The sequence below is a fragment of the Manihot esculenta genome, chromosome 7, assembly GCF_001659605.2.
Source record: "Manihot esculenta cultivar AM560-2 chromosome 7, M.esculenta_v8, whole genome shotgun sequence".
NCBI lineage: Eukaryota > Viridiplantae > Streptophyta > Magnoliopsida > Malpighiales > Euphorbiaceae > Manihot > Manihot esculenta.
In genome coordinates, this window is record NC_035167.2 from 24,885,378 (window position 1) to 24,909,380 (window position 24,003).

Below are 24,003 nucleotides of genomic sequence, written 5' to 3' on the forward strand. Positions count from 1 at the left end.
CCTAACCCCTCAAAACTTGTTTAAAACATACAAGAAAGGTAGGATCTAAGCTTACCTCTTAAAGATCTAGAGGAGAGACCATCCTAACTTGGAGATGGGAGAAATCTAGCTCCTTGGGTCTCCAAGCTTCAAACTTGATCTTAGCTTCAAAAACTTCAAAAACCAAGCAACCACTTGTTAAAACTTGAAAGATTTGAGGAAGAACATCAAAACCAACCATGGGAGGGCATGGACTCACCTCTGGCCGGAAATGGGGAAGAGACTCGCCCATTTTCGGCCATGGGGCTTCTTATAGGGGCTGGCCAGGCCACCTTCGGAAGCCTAAAGTGCCTCCAAAACTCATGCAAGTTCGGCGGCCGAACATGAGGTTCGGCGGCCGAACCTAGATTTCCCTCTATGGTCATTTTCATTCCAAACTCAATTTCTTTCTTACTTAAAACCATAAAATACATTAAAACATTTTATGAAAACATGATTTTACCCTTCTAGATGTTTTCGACATCGGAGATTCCACCAGACGGTAGGAATTCCGATACCGGAGTCTAGCCGGGTATTACATTCTCCCCCCCTTAAGAACATTCGTCCCCGAATGTTCACCAAACAAGCATGGCATAGCATAAAACATAAACACACAACAAAAACACATAACACTAACCTTAGAAGAGATGAGGATATTGCTGGAGCATGGACTCCCGTGTCTCCCAGGTACACTCCTCAATGTTGTGATTCCAAAGGACTTTTACCATCGGGATTTCCTTGTTCCTCAACTTTCTGATCTGCGTGTCCAAGATCCGTACTGGCTGCTCAACATAAGTGAGATCCTCTAGGATCTCTACATCAGGCTCACTAAGAACCTTGCCCGGATCTGACATGAACTTCTGCAACATGGAAATATGGAAAACCGAATGGATTCTCTCTATAGAAGTAGGTAAATCTAGCTTATACGATACATTTCCGATCTTTTACAAGATTTCAAAGGGTCCGATGTACCGTGGAGCTAACTTACCTTTCTTCTCAAACCGAATCACCCCTTTCATTGGAGACACCTTGAACAATACCAAATCCCCCTCCTGAAACTCTACTTGTCTTCTGCGGACATCTGCATAGTTCTTTTGCCTGCTTACAGCAGTCTTGATCCTTTCTCTGATAATGGGCACCACTCTGCTGGTGATCTCTACTAAGTCAGGCCATGCTAAGGCCCTCTCTCCTACTTCTTCCCAGCAAACGGGTGACCTGCACTTCCTTCCATACAAAGCTTCATATGGAGCCATCTCTATGCTAGCATGATAGCTGTTATTGTAGGCAAACTCCACCAAAGGTAGATGCTGCCTCCAAGAACCGCCAAAATCTAGCACACATATTCTGAGCATATCTTCTATTGTCTGGATGGTCCTCTCTGATTATCCGTCCGTTTGGGGATGGAAAGCAATGCTAAAATCTAGCCCGGTACCCATAGCACTCTGCAGACTCCGCCAAAACCTGGAGGTGAACTGGGGCCCTCTATCAGACACTATTGAAACAGGAGCCCCATGCAATCTGACCACTTCATCAACAAACACCTGCGCCAATTTATCCACAGAGTAGCCACTCCTGATAGGGATGAAGTGAGCATATTTGGTAAGTCTGTCCACAATCACCCATATGGAGTCCAATCTGTTGGACATCGCCGGCAACCCCACCACGAAATCCATAGCTATATTCTCCCATTTCCACTCTGGAATAGGTAGTGGGTTAAGCATTCCAGCCGGCTTCTGATGTTCCAGCTTCACCCTCTGACATACTTAGCAGGCTGACACGAACTGTGCCACTTCTCTTTTCATAGCTGGCCACCAATAAACTCTCTTCAGATCTTGATACATTTTGGTGGCTCCTGGGTGAATGCTGTATCTGGCATTATGAGCTTCCCTCATAATGTCTCCCTTCAGACTCACGTCATCTGGTACACACAATCTATTCCCATAGCGGAGGATCCCCTTGCTGTCAAATCTGAACTCTTCGTTTTTGCCTGACTGAACAGTCCTGGCAATCTTCACTAACTCTGGGTCCTCGTGCTGTTTCTGAGCCACCTGCTCCAGAAACACAGGTGTCACTCTCATCTGGGCTATCAAAGCACCTGTACCAGACAACTCTAACTGTAGACCTTTATTAATGAGCTTATAAAACTCTCTCACCACCGGCCTTCTCTCTGCTGAAATATGGGACAAACTGCCAAGTGATTTCCAGCTTAGGGAGTCTGCCACAACATTCACCTTACCCGGATGGTACTGAATCTTGCAATCATAGTCACTAAGCAGTTCTACCCATCTTCTCTGCCTCAAGTTCAACTCTCTCTGACTCATGATGTACTGCAGGCTTTTATGATCTGTGAAGATCTCACATTTTACCCCATAAAGATAATGCCTGCACATCTTGAGTGCAAAGACCACAGCTGCCATTTCTAGGTCATGTGTAGGATAATTCAACTCATGCTTCTTCAGCTGCCTAGAAGCATAAGCAATCACCCTTTCATTCTGCATCAACACACAACCCAGTCTCACACGGGACGCATCACAGAACACTGTGAAGTCTTCATTACTGGTGGGTAGAGCTAACACCGGTGCCGACGTCAACCTCTTCTTTAGCTCTTCAAAACTCTCTTCACACTGGTCAGTCCACACGAACCTCTGGTTCTTCTTAGTCAATCTGGTCATAGGGGCTGCAATCTTAGAGAAGTCCTGAATGAACCTCCTGTAGTAACCTGCTAAACCCAAGAAGCTCTTGATCTCTGTCACTGTAGTGGGTCTAGGCCAGTTAGCTACAGCTTCCACCTTCTTGGGGTCCACTTCTATTCCATTTTCTGATACAACATGCCCCAAGAATGAAATGCTTTTCAACCAGAACTCACACCTGGAGAACTTGGCATACAAGCCGTGTTCCCTCAAGGTCTGTAGAACTATCCTCAGATGATGGGCATGCTCCTCTGCATTCCTGGAATACACTAAGATATCATCGATGAAGACAATAACAAAGTGATCCAGATACTGACTGAAAACTCTATTCATGAGGTCCATGAATGCTGCAGGGGCATTGGTTAACCCGAACGGCATTACAAGGAACTCATAGTGTCCATATCTGGTCCTGAACGCCGTCTTTGGCACATCTTCTTCTCTTATTCTCAGCTGATGGTACCCAGATCTCAGATCTATCTTGGAGAAACAACATCCTCCTGCTAGCTGGTCGAATAGATTATCGATCCTAGGCAACGGGTACTTGTTTTTGGTAGTGACTTTGTTCAACTGTCTGTAGTCGATACAAAGTCTAAGGGATCCATCCTTCTTTTTCACAAACAGCACTGGAGCACCCCAAGGTGAGGTACTCGGTCGGATGAAGCCCTTATCTACCAGCTCTTGCAACTGCTCCTTAAGCTCCTTCAATTCTGCTGGTGCCATCCTGTAGGGAGGGATAGAGATCGGTCTGGTTCCAGGCATCAATTCAATTTCAAACTCTATCTCCCTAGCAGGTGGTAAACCTGGCAGCTCGTCTGGGAAAACATCTAAAAACTCTCTGACCACGGGCACTGAGGCGGGCTCCCTAACATGACTATCCAGCTCTCTCACATGAGCTAGAAAACCCTGACAACCCCTCCTGAGCAACCTACGAGCCTGTAGGGCTGATATCAAACCTCTAGGTGTACCCCTCCTGTCTCCTCTGAAGACAACCTCTGACCCATCCTGACCTCTGAACCTGACTACCTTGTCTCTGTAGTCCAAGGTAGCATCATGGGTAGATAGCCAATCCATTCCTAAAATGACATCAAAATCCGTCAAATCTAGAACCACAAGGTCGGCTGAAAGGCATCTCCCCTCGACAAAAACTAGACTACACTGGCAGACTGACTCTACCACTGATGGGTCGCACTTGGGTCCACTGACCCATAGGGGACACTCTAACCTAGAGACCATCAAACCCAACCTCTCAATGGCTCTCGGAGCAATAAAAGAATGAGATGCACCAGGGTCCATTAAGGCATACACATCAGAACAGCCAATGACGAGATTACCTAACACCACGGTGTTTGATGCATTTGCCTCCTGCTGAGTCATGGTGAAGATCCGCGCTGGAGCTGATGGACCTTCACCCCTGAAACCCGCTGAAGAAGAGGCTGCCCCTCTCCCTCTGTATCTACCACTGGCCTGAGTCGCGGCTGGAGCTACTGGCTGAGCCACACTACCGGAAGCTATCTGCTGGGACTGTGCCATATAAGCTGCTCTAAGACACTCCCGTGCCATGTGTCCCTCCTGCCCACATCTGAAGCAGGCTATCATCCTAAACCGACATATTCCCTTGTTCGGCTTCCCACACTTCATACATACTGCATTGTCTGCACCTGAGCTTGAGCCATTTCCTAATCCCGACCTGACTTTATCTTGTTCCAGAACTTGTTCTTCTTTGGCTTCTTGGTGGTGTTACTCCACCTCTTACTACCTAAAGCTGTTGCACTCAAAGATGAAGGGTCTAGCCTTCCCCCACCTGGGGTCTTGGAACCAGAAGGCTGTTCCACTGACTGTTTAACTTTTCCTTCGATTATTGCACTAGCCTCCATCCTCCGGGCTATATCCACTATGGCATGGAAGCTCTCCCTTTCTGCTGACTGGATCAAGGAGGAATACCTGGAATGAAGCCTCATGATATACCTCCTTGCCTTCTTCTGGTCTGTATCAAGATTTTGCCTTGCAAACGGCAACAGCTCCAAGAATCTATTTGTGTACTCATCTACACTCATCTCCTCTGTCTGCCTCAACTGCTCAAACTCGATCATCTTCAGCTCCCTTGAGCTATCAGGGAAAGCCCATCCTGCAAACTCATTAGCAAACTCTTCTCATGATAGACTATCCAACCTCGGATTCACATAATTTTTAAACCACTCTCGGGCCTTCTTGCACTTCAGTGTGAACCCAGCCATCTGAATGGCTCTACTATCATCAGCCCCTAACTCATCTGTAATCATCTTGACCGTCCTGAGGTACTCAAACGGGTCATCACCTGTTTCATACTTAGGAGCATCCAACTTCAAGTAGTCGGTCATCTTGACCTTGCTCCCTCCAGATGAGCTAGGTTTAGGTACTTGGGTTTCTGGGACAGTAGTTTCTGCTGGTGGTGGAGGAGGTGCAACATCCCCTGGATTAGGGTTTGCTGTTCCTGGGTAGAAAGATAGGGGTGGGTACATAGGGTACTGTGGGTATGGTGGGTAGAAAGGTGGGTATGGCATGTAAGAAGGATAAGGGTTAAAGCTGGGGTAATCCGATGTACCTCCCATCAAATACCCGGGATTCTGTGAAAAGGGTGGGTACTGGGGTGGTTGAACAAACCTCGAGGCCAGAGTGCCTCCCTGAGACTCTCCCATGCCCTCTTCAGATATGCTCACACCAAGACTGCCATCCCTTCTCTGATCCACATCCATATCATCCCCCACATCTTCTGACACTCCACCTTGAACTGTTCCCCTTCTGCTCAAATCAAAAGACCTTCTAGGGTCCCCTGACGTTCTCTCCCTGCTAGACCTGCAGGACATTGCCCTAGGCAATGCAGGAGGACGGGCATCTGTGCCCTCACTTTCTGGTGGGACTCCGGTCAATCGTGCAGATCGACGAATTCCTCTCATCTTGCTTACTGAAAAACAGCACACATCACATAGAACATTAGCATCAAATGGTTCATGTGAAAACACATGAACTCGCATCACATACATCACATACATAGCATATCATCAATGCACATGCATAAAATCATGGCATTTCACATCATTATTCAAGACAGGACTCTACATCCTATCCTAGTGGACATGATTTTTCCTATTGTGCTTGCCCTTCTATATAACCTCTATGAGCCCGACACACTATAGGTCCGACCATATGAACCTAGGGCTCTGATACCAATCTGTAACGACCCGAAAACCGGACCGCTACAGGCGCCAGGATCCTGATCGACTTAAGGTCGCCGGGACCCGTAGCAAGCCTAACATACATCCTGTATACCTGTTAAATCCCATACATGATCAATCATTTACATAAAAATTTAAACTTTTTCTTTCATTCACCAAGCTTAACCTGTGCATGCACAACTCATAACCATAAAACCCCACACTGGAACCCTCATCAAATGCTCCAATGGGGTAACATATCATACAATAAGCTTGGTCTACATAAACATAATTAAAACATCTCATTAAAAGATCATGTACCAAAGAGGGATTAACATATACTAGGGCCAAGCACAATTCTATCCTCAATGCAATTCTTTACATTACATCATATTATAACATTTTACAATACATGTCCACATCTAGCTATTACATAAAACATGACTTCTAATCCTGGTGACTTCCTGGTCTAACCCGCACCTGCAAACCTGGGGGATTAAGGGAATGGGGTGAGCTACTAGAGCCTAATGAGCAGAATAGTAAAATATTATATTAAAGATTCATGCTTTTCATGAAATGCATCACATCACAAACAAATCACATTAAGGATGAACTTGTCACCAATAGCCCTGTACATATCCAATAGTGCTAGAACGTAGAATGGATCCTGGTCTTTCTCTTACATAACATATCATAACATTCCAATGTGCCATGGACGTAGAATGGGTCTTCCTGGACTTTCTCTTACATAGTGCCAGGGACGTAGAATGGGTCTTCCTGGACTTCCATACCGTATCATCGTCATATCATACCATATCATATCATACGAGGGCTAATGGATCATTCAATGTTCATCCACATCAACATCATATTATACAATGCAGCATATTCGTGAATTCTAATGCAACAACCTAATATATCTCATGGCAATCGTGATGCATGAACATGCTCAAATTCATTTATTTACTTTGTAATATAAAGAGTTATTCTACTCACCTCAGGCTAGCTCTAACAAGACTCTGAAGCAGCTATCTTACTGCTGGGGTCCTCGGTTCCTCGGGTCCGAACCTACACAGGTGGACTCAAATGAGGGACCAAACATAGACTAATATGACTCTAAACAACTCCCCAAAAATTTTCTAAAACATCATAAAACAATCATAGAAATCATGCAAAGGAAGGCTGAACAGGGCACTTTCGGCGGCAGGTTCAGCAGCCGAAAGTGCCTCCAGAGCCGAAACTCAGCCACTTTCGGCGGCACCATCGGCGGCCGAAAGTCCCTTCCAGAGACGAAACTCATGCATGTTCGGCGGCACCTTCGACGGCCGAAACTCCCCTCTAGAGCCGAAAGTCCACTTTCGGGGGCAGGGTTCGGCAGCCAAAGGCTTGCCTCCACAGGTAGGTTCGGCGGCCGAAAGTCCTTTCGGCTGCCGAACCTGAGTTCTTCCAAAGTAGCAGAACTCAGCCTCCATATGCACAATTTGCCTCCCAAATCATTCAAACATGCATTTAGCTATTCTGCAACATGCATACACAAGCAAATAAGCATATAGGGGTCTCAAACTAACCTAAACCCCAACACAAACATATATAGCAACTCATACAACACACATTGTCCATAAACTCAACATTAACCTAAACATGCATTTCTACCCCCCTAACCCCTCAAAACTTGTTTAAAACATACAAGAAAGGTAGGATCTAAGCTTACCTCTTAAAGATCTAGAGGAGAGACCATCCTAACTTGGAGATGGGAGAAATCTAGCTCCTTGGGTCTCCAAGCTTCAAACTTGATCTTAGCTTCAAAAACTTCAAAAACCAAGCAACCACTTGTTAAAACTTGAAAGATTTGAGGAAGAACATCAAAACCAACCATGGGAGGGCATGGACTCACCTCTGGCCGGAAATGGGGAAGAGACTCGCCCATTTTCGGCCATGGGGCTTCTTATAGGGGCTGGCCAGGCCACCTTCGGAAGCCTAAAGTGCCTCCAAAACTCATGCAAGTTCGGCGGCCGAACCTGAATTTCCCTCTATGGTCATTTTCATTCCAAACTCAATTTCTTTCTTACTCAAAACCATAAAATACATTAAAACATTTTATGAAAACATGATTTTACCCTTCTAGAAGTTTCCGACATCCGAGATTCAACCGGACGGTAGGAATTCCGATACCGGAGTCTAGCCGGGTATTACAATCCCTTACCAAACAGCCGGCTACATCATCATTGGATTTCCAAAGAATACTATAATTAACTCCATCTTCTCACAATATAAAAAACTAAAGATCATAGAGACAAAGGTATGCAATTCTTATACAACTATTCTTGAGTTCTAAACAATTACTTATACTCTCTCTATTCTCTAGTTTACTAACTTGAGTATCGGAGTGGCTGCCATAGATGCTAACCACCTCATTTTCTCTTTCTTGCAGATTTAATCAATCACATCATAACTCTATCTTTCAGTTACATCATTTTGACTGTCATAAGCGCCAATTATCTCACTTTCTCTTTTTTTGCAGGTTTATCCAATGGCAGCATATTTCTATTTTTTTATTATATTAATATATAAAATATATTATTAAAACTATATATTAGAATTAAAATATCACTATAAATTATATAAAATATATACATATAAATTGATTTTTCGATATAGTTCCAATTCGATATAATTCTAGTACCGGTTTAATTCAATTTCAATACGATTCTTAATAAAAAAAATCAAAATCAAAATTAAATAATTAAACAATTTTAATTCAATACAATTTAATTTTTATATGATTAAATTTTTTTAATTTCAATTTAATTTGGTATGATTTTTTTATTCGATTAAAATCTCGGAAATCACGCACAGCCTTATATATACATATAGTTTATCATGGTACTAAACATGCTTGACTAATTAATGAGATTGGGAGTGTTTAAGTTGACGAAGTGAAGTCATAACCGTGAAATGTGTAACGTTGACATAAAGATAAGGATTACGAAACGACTGTCTGAGTTGTTGATGAATCATCTTTTCAAATTATTTAATTGTCATTGACTTTAAACTACTCAATTAAATAGTATCCTTCCCGTTCCATTCCATGCATTCAATTCTTCTCTCCATACTCATCTACCCAATTTTCATTTCTTTATTTTGACAACAATTTTTTATTGGATGAAATTTATTTAATATTATCATTTACGTTGATTAATATTTATTTAATATAACTCATTAATATAGAGAATTATAATTTTAGTTTTTATTTATTTGAACGGATAACTCAACTTAGTATAATTAAGAATAAATTATTTAAATTTATATATACACTTTATATATTTATATTATATACATTTTAATATTTTTTACATAAATTAAGTATATATAATTAATTTTTATAATTATTAAATTTGTTCACATGAAAAATATATATTTTCTTTATTTATTTATAGAAAATAATTTATATATAATTATTTAATTCATTCTCATGTGAATTTTTTTTATATCGAATAATGTGGAATTTAACTTTAATTAAATACATTTTTTTATTTAAATCTCTATTTATTTACCAAAAATATTTTTTATCAAAAATATTTTTTAATAAAATAATTTATTTTTATTATTTAATTTTAATTTAAAAATACAATATATTAATAAATTTATATATAAATCTTAATAAAATTTTCAAAAACACTTCATAGAAGGAAGAATGAGCCGACAAAAAGAAGGCCCTTTGTCTCAAACAAACAACAATTTTCACCAAGAGAAATGCTCTCTCTATGATTTTAGAGAGAGAGAAGACTAACCTACAATAAATATAATGTTCACCTTGTAATATCCTTACATTCTTTTTATTTCTATTATATTTATTAATAATATATTTATTTATTTTTGAATCAATATAATATATTTATTATATTTATTATATTTATTATATGTATATTAATAAAAAAATAATATATTTATTACTGTCTTTATATTTATTATATTTATTATATTTATTAATAATATATTTATTATATTTATTCATAAAGACAATAGAGCAATTTGTATCTTCAAACTTATAAAGACAGTAATATTGTACGTAATTCAAATATTGTAATCTTATCATCGAGCTAATATATTATTACTATTTAATTTTAAATTAATATTACATTCATATTTTAGGTTTAATAATATTTTTTTTGATAGATGAGGTTTGAAAGCTATTTATACCCCAAATATTGTAAAGTTAAATAGAAAAATAATAAAAAAAATATTTTCTTTTAAATTTTAACGTGATATAATATAACATAGGGTTATTGGATAAAAATATATGAATATTTATAATAATTCACATTTATATTTAATATAATAATTTTTTTTAATTTGCTATAATTATAATTAAAAAATTAAATTAAATTTAGAAAAATTAATGATAAATTATAATATAATTTTTAAAGTTCTATTTAACTAATAAATAATCCTTAAATACATATTTTTATTACAATAATATTATTTTTTATTAATATTATTATTTACTCTCTATTTTCACTTTTATATAATAATATAAATTATTAATATAAATTTAAAATAGGAAAAATATAAAATTTTACCTTGTAAAATATATAATATTTTATTTTATTTAGAATATTATTAATAGAAAATAAAATTTTTCAAATATAAAAAATATACATATAATTTATAATAGAGAAAATTATTACTTATTTTTTATAATTTATAGAAACTCATTTATTGATCTCTCGATTTTGAAAAAAAAATTAAAATATTTCTGACATTTTAAAAAGTATATTAGCTAGTCCATCTGTTAGTTTTAGGCGTTAAATATTGCAAAATAATTTAAAATACCTCTGATACGAAGAGATTAATTAATAAATTTTTTAAAAATTTGAGAGATCAACTAATAAATTTTTTAAAATTATAAAGACTAAATAATAAAATATTTAATAATAAAATTAATAGAGTGACTAATTAATAGACCGTTTAAGATATCAGAGATGTTTTAATATATTTTTTAAAATTAAAAAATTAACTAGTGAGTTTTCTCGTATTATAGAGACTAAATAATAATTTTTCTTAAATGTTGAATGAAATATTTTAATATATATTATTTATGTGTAATATTTTATATAATATAAAATTTTTAATAAATATTTATAATATATTTAATATTACATATAATATAAAATAAAATTTAAATTAAAAGATTATATATTCTATTAATAATATAAAATTTTAAAAATTATATTATAATTTATTAATAAATTTTTAAAAATTAATTTAATTTTATTGATTATAATTATAGTAAATTAAAAATATTTAGTTTTATGATTTAAAATTTAAGGGGTGGATATAAATGTAAATTATTTTAAATATTTAGATTTTTTTTATTTAATATTCATAATATAACATATTTATTTACGTAAACTAGTTGATGATGTATCTCAGAATTAATGGCCATGTCGTTTACCTCTTTAATAATGAGAAACTGCAAACACTCTAATTCATTGTACTTGATGTAGTATAGTGGTCTATGTACGTGTTGCATAATATAGAAAATCAAATATCCAAATATTGGTAATTTTATTTCAATTTGACCCCTCAACTTTTAAATTATAAATAATTTAATATATTTATAATGTGAAATAATTTTTATATTACCCTTTCAATATTTAATTGTAAAATAATTTAATTTTTATAATATGAAAAGGATTAAATATTGTAATTATGTTAGTTCCACTTTTGTAGTTGTGTATAGAAGCTAACCTTAAGTTTTAATATTTTCTATTTATTAATTACAAATTTTTTTTTTATACTTCGTACTAATAAAAATATTTTAAAAAGCAAATGAAAGGGTATAATTTATTATTATTAATAATTTAGATTTTATTAAGGAAAAAACTGTTATAATTGATAGTGGTGCTTCAACTTCTTGTAATTCCTATGCCCCTTTCGGTATAAGGCTAGGAGATGGACATTGAACTGAGTCTCAGGGCCTCTGCAAGCAAGTTGACATGCAATTGGGATCAATAGAAGTGTCTACTGATTGCTTTCTATCTCCATTTGGTGGACTTAATTTTAATTTGGGTATGTGGTACGAACTGCCTCTTGCTTTTAGAACCTATTCTGGAAAATCAGAAGGTTAAGGAAATAAAGAACAAGAACAAGGTTTAATGGAGGAAACCAAGGTCTCTACGTTCAATTGAAATGTAATTGTTATATTTTCTGTTATGCCCTTGGTTATTTTATTCATGAGCTTAAATAGCAGTAATAATTAACAGCTTAAGCTAATTACAAGGAAACAACTCACCTATTATGCAGCAACTAAAACAAATAAGGATAATAATAAAAAACTAACACAAGACTTATTCAAACAAATTATTAAGGCTACGTGTCATTTCCCCTCCCCTTAAACAATTCTCTTGTCCTCAAGAGAGACATCTGGAAACTGCTTTTTCACCTGCTCAAGCTCTTCCCAAGTTGCTTCCATGGGAGATGAACCACGCCAATGAATCAAAACTTCACTTCTTTTTCTTCTTACTCTGCTGTCCAGAATAGCTTCAGGCTGTGGATTCGATTCATCATCTTCGTCAAACTGTGGTAATTGCGTCTGTACTCCACTTCCAGCTCCAATATACTTCTTAAGGAGTGAGACATGAAATACAGGATGCACTTTCGCTGTTGCTGGCAGCTCCAACTTATAAGCGACCGCACCAATTTTTAGTAGGACTTTGAACGGCCCATAATACTTAGGAAGACAGTTTGAAGTTCCTTCGCACTGTAAGAGTCCGCTGCTTGTAAGGATGCAGCTTAAGATAGACTAAGTCTCCTATGGAAAATTCACGTTCTTGGTGCTTTAAGTCGTATATTTGCTTCATTCTGCTTTGTGCCTGCTGAATTCTTTTTTTGAGTTCCCTCAACATGACATCACGATCACCCAATTCCTTTTCCACTGCTGCTACCTTGGCAGTACCTGGTATGTAAGTGAGCAAAGTAGGAGGCGGCCTACCATATACAACTTCAAAGGGAGATTTTCCAGTAACCGAATGGATACTTGTATTGTAACAATACTCTGCCCAAGATATCCACTTCATCCATTGTTTGGGTTTGGAGCTAGTAAAGCATCTGAGATACATTTCTAGTGTTCTGTTCACCACCTCCGTCTGGCCATCGGTTTGAGGGTGGTAAGCAGAGCTAAAGTTGAACCGAGTTCCATTTAAATCAAATAGTTCTCTCCAGAATTGGCTAGTAAAAGCCGGGTCCCGATCACAAACAATTATTTTTGGCATCCCATGCAGCTTAAAAATATTTTCAAAAAATAATTGTGCAACAGAGGCAGCAGTATAAGGATGAGAGATGGGCACAAAATGAGCATACTTCGACAGTCTATCCACCACCACAAATATTGTTGTCTTACCGTTTGATTTCGGCAGCCCATCTATGAAGTCCATTGAAATGTCTTCCCAAATTCGGCTAGGAACTGGGAGAGGTTGAAGGAGACCAGCTGGAGCAGTGTGTTCTGCTTTATGTCTTTGGCAGACATCACATTCTCGCACAAATCTTCTCACTCGCTCCTTGAGATTTGGTGAGTAGAAGTTGGACCGGATTCGTTGAAGAGTTTTAAAGAATCCTTCATGGGTGCTGGAATGGAACTGGTTAATGATTTCTTGGACCAAAGCTGATTCCTTTGACAGATAAATCCGCCCTTTAAACAATAAGATGCCATTTCTATATTCCCATGGTCCAAGAGCCTCTCCATCTTGAACTTGCTTCACCTTCTCCTGTAAAAATGGTAAGGATTGTACCTCTTCTTTAATTGAATCGATCCAATTTGGGATTGGGCAAGAGATTGCTGAAATTTGCCCCTCCCCATCATCTTTCTCATCTCTTCTGGAACAAAGCATCAGCCACCACGTTTTCTTTTCCCCCTTTATATTGAATAACAAAGTCAAAGCCCATCAGCTTAAACAACCATTTTTGCTGAGCTGCCGTGGTAATTCTTTGAGTCCAGAGATGCTTCAAACTTTGATGGTCAGTCTTGACCACAAAGGTTTGCCCAAGAAGGTAAGGTCTCCACTTCTGTACTGCAATTACAAGAGCTAACATTTCTTTCTCATAAGTTGACAAAAGAAGATGTTTACCATGCAGAGTTTGACTGAAAAATGCAATTGGCCGTTCCTGCATCAGTACCGCGCCAATTCCTGAGCCGGAAGCATCGCATTCCACAAAAAATTTTTTGAGAAGTCCGGTAAAGCCAAAACTGGTGCTTTTGTCATTGCTTCCTTCAAACTAGCAAATGTTGTTTCCGCCATGAGTGACCAGTTAAAGCCATCTTTCTTTAACATTCTGGTTAGGGGCCCTGCAATTTTTCCAAAATGCTGTATGAATTTCCGGTAATACCCGCAAAGTCCCAGGAATCCCCGTAAAGCTTTTGGCGATGTAGGCTTTGGCCAACTCTGTATTGCTGCAATTTTTTCCGGATCTACAGAGACTCCACCATTAGAGATAATATGGCCGAGGTACTTAACTTCCCTGGTGCCAAACTGACATTTCTCAATTTTAACAAATAATTGATGAGTTTGTAAAATTGAAAACACAGTTTCTAAATGCTGGATGTGTTCCTTCCAAGACTTGCTGTAGATGAGTATGTCATCGAAGAAGACAAGCACAAATTTCCTTAAATGCTTTTTGAATACCTCGTTCATAAGTGATTGGAAGGTTGATGGTGCGTTGGTGAGGCCGAAGGGCATTACCAGGAATTCGTAATGGCCCTCATGAGTGCGGAAGGCTGTTTTTTCAATGTCTGAAGGATGAACTCTTACTTGATGGTATCCTGAACGGAGATCCAGCTTGGTGAAATATTGGACACCCGAAAGCTCATCCAGAAGTTCTTCGATAACAGGTATTGGGAATTTATCCTTCACCGTGTTTTTATTTAATTCCCTGTAATCGATACACATTCGCCAAGAACCGTCCGCTTTTTTGACCAACAGAACAGGAGCAGAATAGGGGCTTTGGCTGGGTTGAATTATTCCTGTCGCAAGCATTTCTGCCACTATTTTCTCAATTTCTGTTTTTTGGTAATGGGGATATCGGTATGGCCTCACTGAAATAGGTTCTGGGTTTTTTAAGGGAATTTTATGATCATGGAAGCGTTGTGGTGGCAATCCCACTGGTTCGGTCATGGTCATGCTGAATTTGGTTAAAAGATCTTGGATTTCAGGGTGCAGGTTTGGAATTTGTGGGATGGTTGAGTCTGATTTCATGATTTGCAACAGGAACCCCTTTTTTATGTGTTTGAGCATCTGCTGCATCTGAATTGCTGAAATGGCTTGATTTGGAGGAATTTGAGAGCCCTGTAAGAGTACCTGCTTTCCATCTAAGTTGAATGCCATTAAAAGCTTAGAAAAATCCCATACAATAGGACCCAAAGTACGCAACCACTGAGTTCCCAACACGACATCATAGCCCTCTAATGGCAGTATATATAAATCAACTGTTATAGACTCTCCTTGAATTAAAATTTGAGTCTGGGTACAAATACCTGGGCTTGATAATTCCTCACCGGAAGCTACCTGTACTTTTAATTTTTTCCTTATTGTTGGCTCCAAACCAGCTTTTCTAGCGAACTCTGCACTTATGAAATTATGAGTACTGCCAGAGTCTACCAAGACCGTTCCATCTAATCTGACTACCCTTCCACATAGCCGCATTGTTTCTGGTCCTTCAAAACCAGCAATTGCATGTAGGGATATAGCCGGAACATCCTCTGCTGAATCCTGCTCTTCTATCTCCATTTCAGTGTCATCATCACTGTCCTCAAGAACTGCTTGAATTGAAAAGAGCTTCTTGCACCTATGCCCAGGGCCAAATTTATCATTACATTTAAAACACAGCCCTAGCCGTTTTCTTTCATTGAGCTCATCCCATGTCAGCCTTTTGATGGAATCTGATGCTGGCCGAGATGGAGATCGAACCACCTGAGGTGCTGGTCGGGTTTGCGTTGGCAGCCCCTTCCCCGAAGCTGCATTTCGTGCTTCATACAACCGGGCAAGAGAAATGGCTTCTGCTAATGTTTTTGGCCGATTGGCCTGAACATCAGTGCGAATTAATGGTGTTAACCCGCTGACAAAACAGCTAACTTGTCTATCTTGCGCCAATCCCCCCACTTTGGCCAAAAGCTTTTCGAATTGCGTCTGATAAGTGTGAACTGTACCCTGCTGTTGCAATTTCGAAAGCTCCCCAAAGAAATCAATCAGCTGATTGGGCCCGTATCGTGCATAAAATCCATCTTTGAATTCTGCCCATGTGACCACAGGATTCTCTTGCTTCAGTAATTGGTACCATAGTTGAGCATCCCCAACCATGTGGAAGGAGGCGATGCCCACTCGATCCTCATCGGGGGTATGATGAAATTGGAAGAATTGCTCTGCCCTACAAATCCAGCTTGTGGCGTCCTCTTTTTCATCAAAACGTGGAAAATCCAGTTTGACCATTTTCGGCGCATATGAAGAGGTAGCGACCGAATCGTTGGATTTAATCCTGGATTCCGGAGTCCGTGGTTCAGGCTCAGTGCGCTTCCCTGGAGAAGAGTGGGTAGCCAGCTGATCCATTCTTACGTTCAATTGGGAAAAGAGTTCTTCTAATCTCTTCGCAATTCCTTCCTGTCCTCCAGAAAGGGACTGAACTGTCTGCTCCAATTTCTCCACTCTCTGGTCCATCCCAGAGCTCTGATACCACTTTGGTACGAACTGCCTCTTGCTTTTAGAACCTATTCTGGAAAATCAGAAGGTTAAGGAAATAAAGAACAAGAACAAGGTTTAATGGAGGAAACCAAGGCCTCTACGTTCAATTGAAACGTAATTGTTATATTTTCTGTCATGCCTTGGTTATTTTATTCATGAGCTTAAATAGCAGTAATAATTAACAGTTTAAGCTAATTACAAGGAAACAACCCACCTATTATGCAGCAACTAAAACAAATAAGAATAATAATAAAAAACTAACACAAGACTTATTCAAACAAATTATTAAGGCTACGTGTCAGTATGGCATGGCTGAAAACTCTTAGGGATATGCAGGTTAATTACAATAAAATTTTTGAATTAGAGAATATCAGTATCTCTATAGGGTAATTCAAATTTGGTGAAATCACCGATTCACTTTCAATGGTGTGTAATGTAATGGGTGTTAATTACTATGTGTTGCTATTGAATTCTTTAGATAAGGTGATTTTGAGAGTGCACGAAGGCGATCTAAGTGAATTTTAAAATACCCTAGAAAATTAGTTTGTTTGTTAGAAGTTTGAATCAATTTTTATAGAGCCCACGATGCTGCCTCCAAAAGACTTATAAACCATGCTATTTGGCATCAATCTAGGGTAACTCTAGTTAGTGTCCAACCCTATCGATATGGTCACTGGCAAAAAAAAGTAAAATAGAAAAAATGGTAGCCAAAATGCTAGTAGCAGGAATTATAAGCCCAAGCTCAAGTCCTTTTTCAAGTTCGGTGCTCTTGGTTAAAAGGAAGGATGAAAGTAAGAGTTTTTGTATCGACTACAAAGCTCTCAATAAGGTTAGAATTCCAGACAAATACTCGATTCCTCTGATACAAGAATATTGCATGAATTACATAGGACAAAATACTTTTCAAAGATCAATCTTAAATCTAGTTATCATCAAATCTGAATGGTGCAATTAGATGTTCAAAAAACAATATTCAGAACTCACATAAGTCACTACGAGTTTTTAGTCATGTCATTTAGGTTATCGAATGTGTTAGCCATATTTCAACATATAATGAATGAATTGATTTTGGTATTTTTCTACAACATTCTCATCTATAGTTCGACTTGGTTTGATCATCTAATTCATCTACAGATTGTATTACAAGCTCTATTAGATAATGGTTTTGTGGCTAAAAGAAAAAAGAGTTCTTTCGGGAAGTTGCAAGTGTTATACCTAGGGCATATGATCTTCGAGCAAGGTGTGTCTATGGATTCTTTAAAAATTTTCAGTATCATCAAATGGTAATTCCTTCGACATTAAAGGTAGTTTGAGAATTCTAAGCCTTACAGGTACTATCGAAGGTTTATTTAAGACTAAGGTAAAATTGCTTAGTTACTCATTTAATTATTAAAAAAAAGAAAATATTGTATTTTTCTGGAATTCTATTGCCCAATAAGTCTTTCAACAATTGCAGAAGGCTATTTTGATAGCTTCTATTTTAGCCATGCTAGATTTCGCTGAACCCTTCCTTCGGGCAGAGGCATAGACACTATATTGATGCAAGATAAGCGCCCTATTGCCTATTTCATCAAGGCATTATTTGAGTGATCTTTGATTAAGTCAACTTACAAGAAGGGACTAATGGCTCTTGCATTAACAATCAACCACTAGCGACCCTATTTAATTATTAGGAAATTTATTGTTAAAACCGACCAAAAAAGTTTGAGTCACCTATTGAATCAAACTGTTACCTCACTTGACTAGCATAATTGGGTGGCAAAATAATTGGAATACTATTTCTCTATTGTGTACAAGCCGTGTGTCACTGTAGGAAAGATTTTGAATGTCATGCTATCTCAATACTAGTGTGGATTGACTGAAACTTTGGATAAAGAGTTACAACAAGAATCTCATCTATAGAAAATTGTAACAAAAATTCAGCTAAATCCTCTAACTCATTCTTATTATAACCTCGTACAAGGGAGGCCTTTTTATAATAAAAGTTTAGTATTGCCTTCCACTTCAATCATAATTCCTCAATTGCTTAAAGAATTTCATTTCATACATATCGGATGGTTATTTAGGAGCAAATCATACTCATAGGAGGCTAGCCACTAATCTATTCTAGAAAGGGACGACAAAAATAGTCGAAATTTGTAGCGAAATGTTTGGCCTTAGCAAAAAAAAATATCAACTATGTGTCCAGCAGGCTTACTTCAACCACTATTGATCTCTTCTGCTATTTGGGAAGATATCTTCATGGATTTCATTTCAAGCCTTCCTCGATTAAATGGTTTGAATTACATTTTTGTAGTCACTAATAGATTATACAAATATATCCACTTTATGGGTTTAAAACATTCCTTCACAGCCAAATTTGTTACCGCAATTTTTTCCAAAAAAATAGTTTTTTTACACAATGTAAGTGATAGAGACTTGTTGTTCCTCAACAATTTTCGACAAGAATTATTTTAGCTTCAAGGCACAAACCTCCAGATGAGCACAACTTACCGGCTTGATATGGATGGTTAGATTGAGATATTGAATAGATATTTGAAAACATATTTAAGATGTTTCTCTTTGAAGCCGTCTAAGTAGTGGAGTAATTAGTTACACTGGGTTAAATTTTGGTTCAATACAAGTTTCCACACGGTAACAGAAATGACTCCCTTTGAAGTAGTTTATGGCAGACATCCTCTATCGATTTCTAAGTTTATGCTTGGTGAATCGAAAGTGAAGGATGTGGAATAGGAGCTTGTGGATTGAGATGAGATATTGCGCCTAACTCCAATATAATTTGTTCAAAACCCACTAAAGAATTATCAAAACTACTGATGTGCATCGCTGAGATGTGCAATATAACATTAGGGAATCTATTTTTTTTAAGTTTTGGCTACACAAACAGCTTTTCACCTTTTATCGGTCGCTCCTAAATTAGTAGCTAGATATTATGGGACTGATGTGGAGGGGAGATGCCTGATGTGGTTTGCATATTAGAGAATGCAAATCCTAAAATCAGCAATTTGGCTAAGGTTTTTAAGTCAATGAACTTCTAATTAAAACATGTGATTCTGTTTTTTACTTTTCTTCCGCTCTCATATAAATACTTAGATTTACATTATAGAAAAATCAAATCAAATCTTATTTGAGGTTTCTATTTAAAATATTTCTTATAAGATGAAATGTCATTTTAAATGAATTTTGTGCACAATTTTTATTTTTAAATTAATTTTACTAAAACAAATTAATTTTATACTTTACATGAAATGTATAAAAATTTAATTATCATATTGTTTTTTCTACCAGTTTGATTTATAAAAAAAAATTATAATAATTTTGAAAAAATGGTTTTATGGATATTTGTGATGGTGTTGGTGGAATATGGCTATCAGTTTGGTACTTCTGATGTGGACAAACCGACTATATTTTATAATTAATTTTTTTTTTTCTAAAAGATAAACATTGGGTGTGTGATTTGAAATTTATTTATTGTTATGAAATTGTTTGATCAAATTCCCCTATTTTGCATGGGTAACCAAATACATGATAAAGTTATTTTTTGGATATTATTAAATTAGAACTTATTAGTACAATTCCCTTCATTGAATCAGACTTTTCTGATTTTGCCTTGCGGCTCTAATCTACATATACTTAATACAAAATAATCCCAATTTGGGATTGGACCCATTTGCATCTTACACTAATCTCCCATTTTTTTATATTTCTTCCACTCTAAATCATAAAAAAAAATAATAAAATAAAATAAAAGAACATAAAACATATGCTTTTGTCTGGGTATGAGACTTTTCTATACAATTGACTTCTCTTTTTGTATAACAGCCTGTCTTAAAGATCCTAAATAAGTCTTTGTTTAGTCTGTGTGTGTCTCTCTCTCTCTTCATCATTCCTTTGAGCAATGAAGAAAGCCCATATAAAAGAAAGAGGACTTTTCCTCTCTTGGGAGTTGGAGAGCAAAGCTTATGATTTCTGGGACAATTTGATGGGCAAACCATTCTGGGGAAGGGCAAAAGGGCCATACTGAATCCCATTGTCGGTTCCCACCATAGACCATCTGCACACACACAGTGTAATAAAGTTGCCCACGTCAGCATGACAAGAGAACTCTCAAACTTTCTATGTTTAGAAACTTAAACAGTTACTGTTCTACTGTTAATAGCAAAATTTTTCATCTGATTTGTTAACTTCACTAACCTGTACTTAGTGGTAAGATGATGGAGGAGGACCAAAATCTCCAGCTTAGCTAATTCATTCCCAGGACATGAGTGGGTCCCATTTCCAAATGGCATGAAAGTATTGGGCTTTGGTGCCACCTGTTACAATAATCAAATTTCATTTAGTGGGAAATGAATAATACTAATAATAAAAACAACAAAAGGAATAAGCAAAAATTTTGTCTTTATACCTCAAATCTTGAAGGATCAAACTTTTCAGGATCCGGAAAACTTTCTGGGCTATGGTGAATGTTTCTAAAAAGTGGCAATACTTTCCATCCTTTTGGAATCAAATATCCTAAAAATGTGAGAAAACATAAACAACTTCAGTACTATTAAACTAAATTTATTAAAAAAAAAAAAGAAAATAAGACAATAAAGAAATGAACATGTATGAGTTGCCATGTTTGAAATAACTTACTAACCTTCATACTCAACATCCTCAACAGCCTCTCTGAAAGTAAAAGACAAAATTGACGCAACTCTGAGTGTCTCTTGAATAACCCTTGAAGTAATTGGCATCTTCTTGGTATCTGCCCAAGTGAGAAGCTTCTCTTCACCACACTTCTCTTTACTTGCTACTATCTTCTCTTGCTCTTCCTGTGCATCCAAAAGCCACAGCACACAAAACAAGGTCATTATTCAGATAATTTTTTAATATTTTATGATGTCGCCATAAATATTAAAATAACCTTAAAACCATAAGCTTTTGACTTGGAATTCAATAGTAGAAGTCTCATGATTTTTTTTTTTTTTTAAAGAAAATAAAAAGATAATTATGAAGGCTGATACTCACAGTGACAGCTTGAAGGACACTGGGGTTTTCTCCAAGGTACTTGAGAATCCATGTTAGAACACTAGCTGTTGTGTCACGAGCTGCGAAGATGACACCAATTATATTATCGGCAATTTGTTCATCACTGAGGCCTTCTTTGTCACCCATGAAAGATCCAAGCAGGTCGTTTTGCTGAAGCTTCATTTGCCTCCTGGTGGAGAGAATTTTGGCCAGGATCTGAGCTAGCTCTTTTCTTGCTTTCATGGATTTGTTGAAGAGTGTCCCTGGTAGATTAATGGGCATTGAATTGTATCCCTTCTCAAGAATGTAGTAACATCTTTTCAGATCTTCTCTGTATAGAAACTCATCTTTTCCAAATATTGAAAGTAGTGCAACGTTGAACGAGTACTGAAAAAACAAAAAACAACAAATCGTGAGGAACAATTTCATTAGTTGCTATGGAGATAGAAACAGGGAAAAAAAAAAGAGCTCTGTTTTCCTCTGTTTTTAATTTGAAAAGAGTAGAATAAAATGGATGCCGTACTGTTTTCATTTCTTGAAAAGTGTTTATAATTCTTCCTTCCCAAGATTTAAGAGAGTCAATAGCAATGGATTCAATATCACAGACAATGCTTTTGATTGCTTCAGGTACAAAAGCACGAAGAACAAGTTTTCTCAACTTGGCATGGTAGTCTCCTTGGTGAAAGAAGATGGCTTGTTTGCCTAACATCCTTTCTTTACTTGCTGGAAACGTTGGCTTAAAGAGATGAGCTCTTGATACGAGTACGAATTTTGCAGCTTCTGGGCTTGAAATCATAACACAGGGACAACCCAAGATGTGGGTCTTGAATACAGAGCCATACCTAAAAACAGAACATGTAAGAAGAAATCCCATTAGGCTATTTAGTTGGATAATCAATATAGCAAATGAAAGAAATGGTAGCTATTTACCTCTTCTGTTTAGAGGCAAAGAAGACATTTGGGTTCTGAGAGTAGAGTTGGAAGGTTTCGCCAATGTAAGGCCAGCCCAATGAGCCAGGAGGGAGAGGCAAATTCCTATGATTGTTGGAATCAAAGAATTTGAGGAGATAATGAAAGAGAAAGATGAATAAAACTGAGGCAAAAGATAGAGAAAAGAAGAAAGAAATGAATTCCATTTTTGATGTTTGTCAAATTTCCTGTGAAAAGAAGCAGTACTGCAGTAGTAGTAGCAGTTAGCTAAGTGGCAAAGAACTTGTGTGGAGAAAACAAGTAAAGACGATAGTTATTTATAGGCTATTGGTAGGGATGGCAACCGGGTTTTATGATCCGGTGTGAATAGTTACGGTATGGTTTGGAATGGATACTAATTTAAAAAATAATACTCATAGTTTAAATTTTATATATATAATATTCAATATTTGAATTTATTTATATAAATAATTAATTTAATATAAAAATATATATTATAATTATAATATAAAAAATATATATTATAATAATATTTATATATTTTTTATTTAAAATTTTAAATTTAAATATTTTTTAAAAATATTAAATTTTTAAATAAAAATTATTAATGATAAATATTTTTATATAAATTATTAATTAAATATATAATACTATTTTAGTAAGATAATAATAATCGGGTTTAGAACGAATTCAAATAATTTAAATTAATTTTTAATTAAAATCTCAAAAATGAATATAAATATTATTAATATAAATCGAATTTGAATTTAAATAGTTTAATTTTTATGATATTCCACCCAGTTATATTGATAGTGGATTAAGAAAATTAAACTTAAATTTACTTTTTAATTTTTAAAAAAATTTTTAAATTAATTTTTTAATTTTAAGAAATATTTTTAAATATTTAAAAAATTTTCTAATAGTCTTTTCATTAATTTTATTTATTAAAAATATTACTATTTAATTTTTAATATAAAAAATTTTATTAGTTATTTTTATAATTTTATAAAAGAATCTATTAATTAATTTTTTATTGAGAATATTTAAAAAAATTTTATAACATTTAACTGTCAAAATTAATAAAAATTAATTAATTAATTTTAAAATTTTTAAAAATATTTTAATATATTTTTTAAAATTAAAATATTAATTAATAAATTTATGTATATCTCATTAATTGAATAATAATTTTTCAAAATTAATCTGACAAAAGAAAGAGAAAGAAACATACATTTAACTAAAAGTAAGAGGGAGAGAGAGAGAGAGAAGGGGGAGCTTTCAAATACAGCTTGAATTCCACACACGGAATCCGCATCCAGCTCATGCATGGTTTTCGTTTGGTGATTTTTACTCTTTTTAGTGATGAGAGATAGCACGTGTCAAGAGAGAGAAAGAAAGAGAGAGATTTTGACCAACAGAGTTAGTGGTTTAAGA

The 24,003-nt window shown here is 36.2% G+C and overlaps 1 protein-coding gene across 1 annotated transcript; it reads right to left on the minus strand.

Annotated features, from left to right (window-relative positions):
* Positions 1-20,155: 20,155 nt before the first annotated feature.
* On the minus strand, positions 20,156-22,869 carry LOC110619719 (abscisic acid 8'-hydroxylase CYP707A2). Its single transcript, XM_021763266.2, has 7 exons — positions 22,570-22,869; positions 22,163-22,481; positions 21,640-22,026; positions 21,269-21,443; positions 21,035-21,141; positions 20,824-20,942; positions 20,156-20,683 (listed from the first exon to the last, which is right to left on the minus strand). Exons 1-7 carry the CDS (start codon positions 22,773-22,775, stop codon positions 20,590-20,592), a joined length of 1,407 nt encoding a protein of 468 aa, XP_021618958.1. The 5' UTR covers positions 22,776-22,869; the 3' UTR covers positions 20,156-20,589.
* Positions 22,870-24,003: the final 1,134 nt, after the last annotated feature.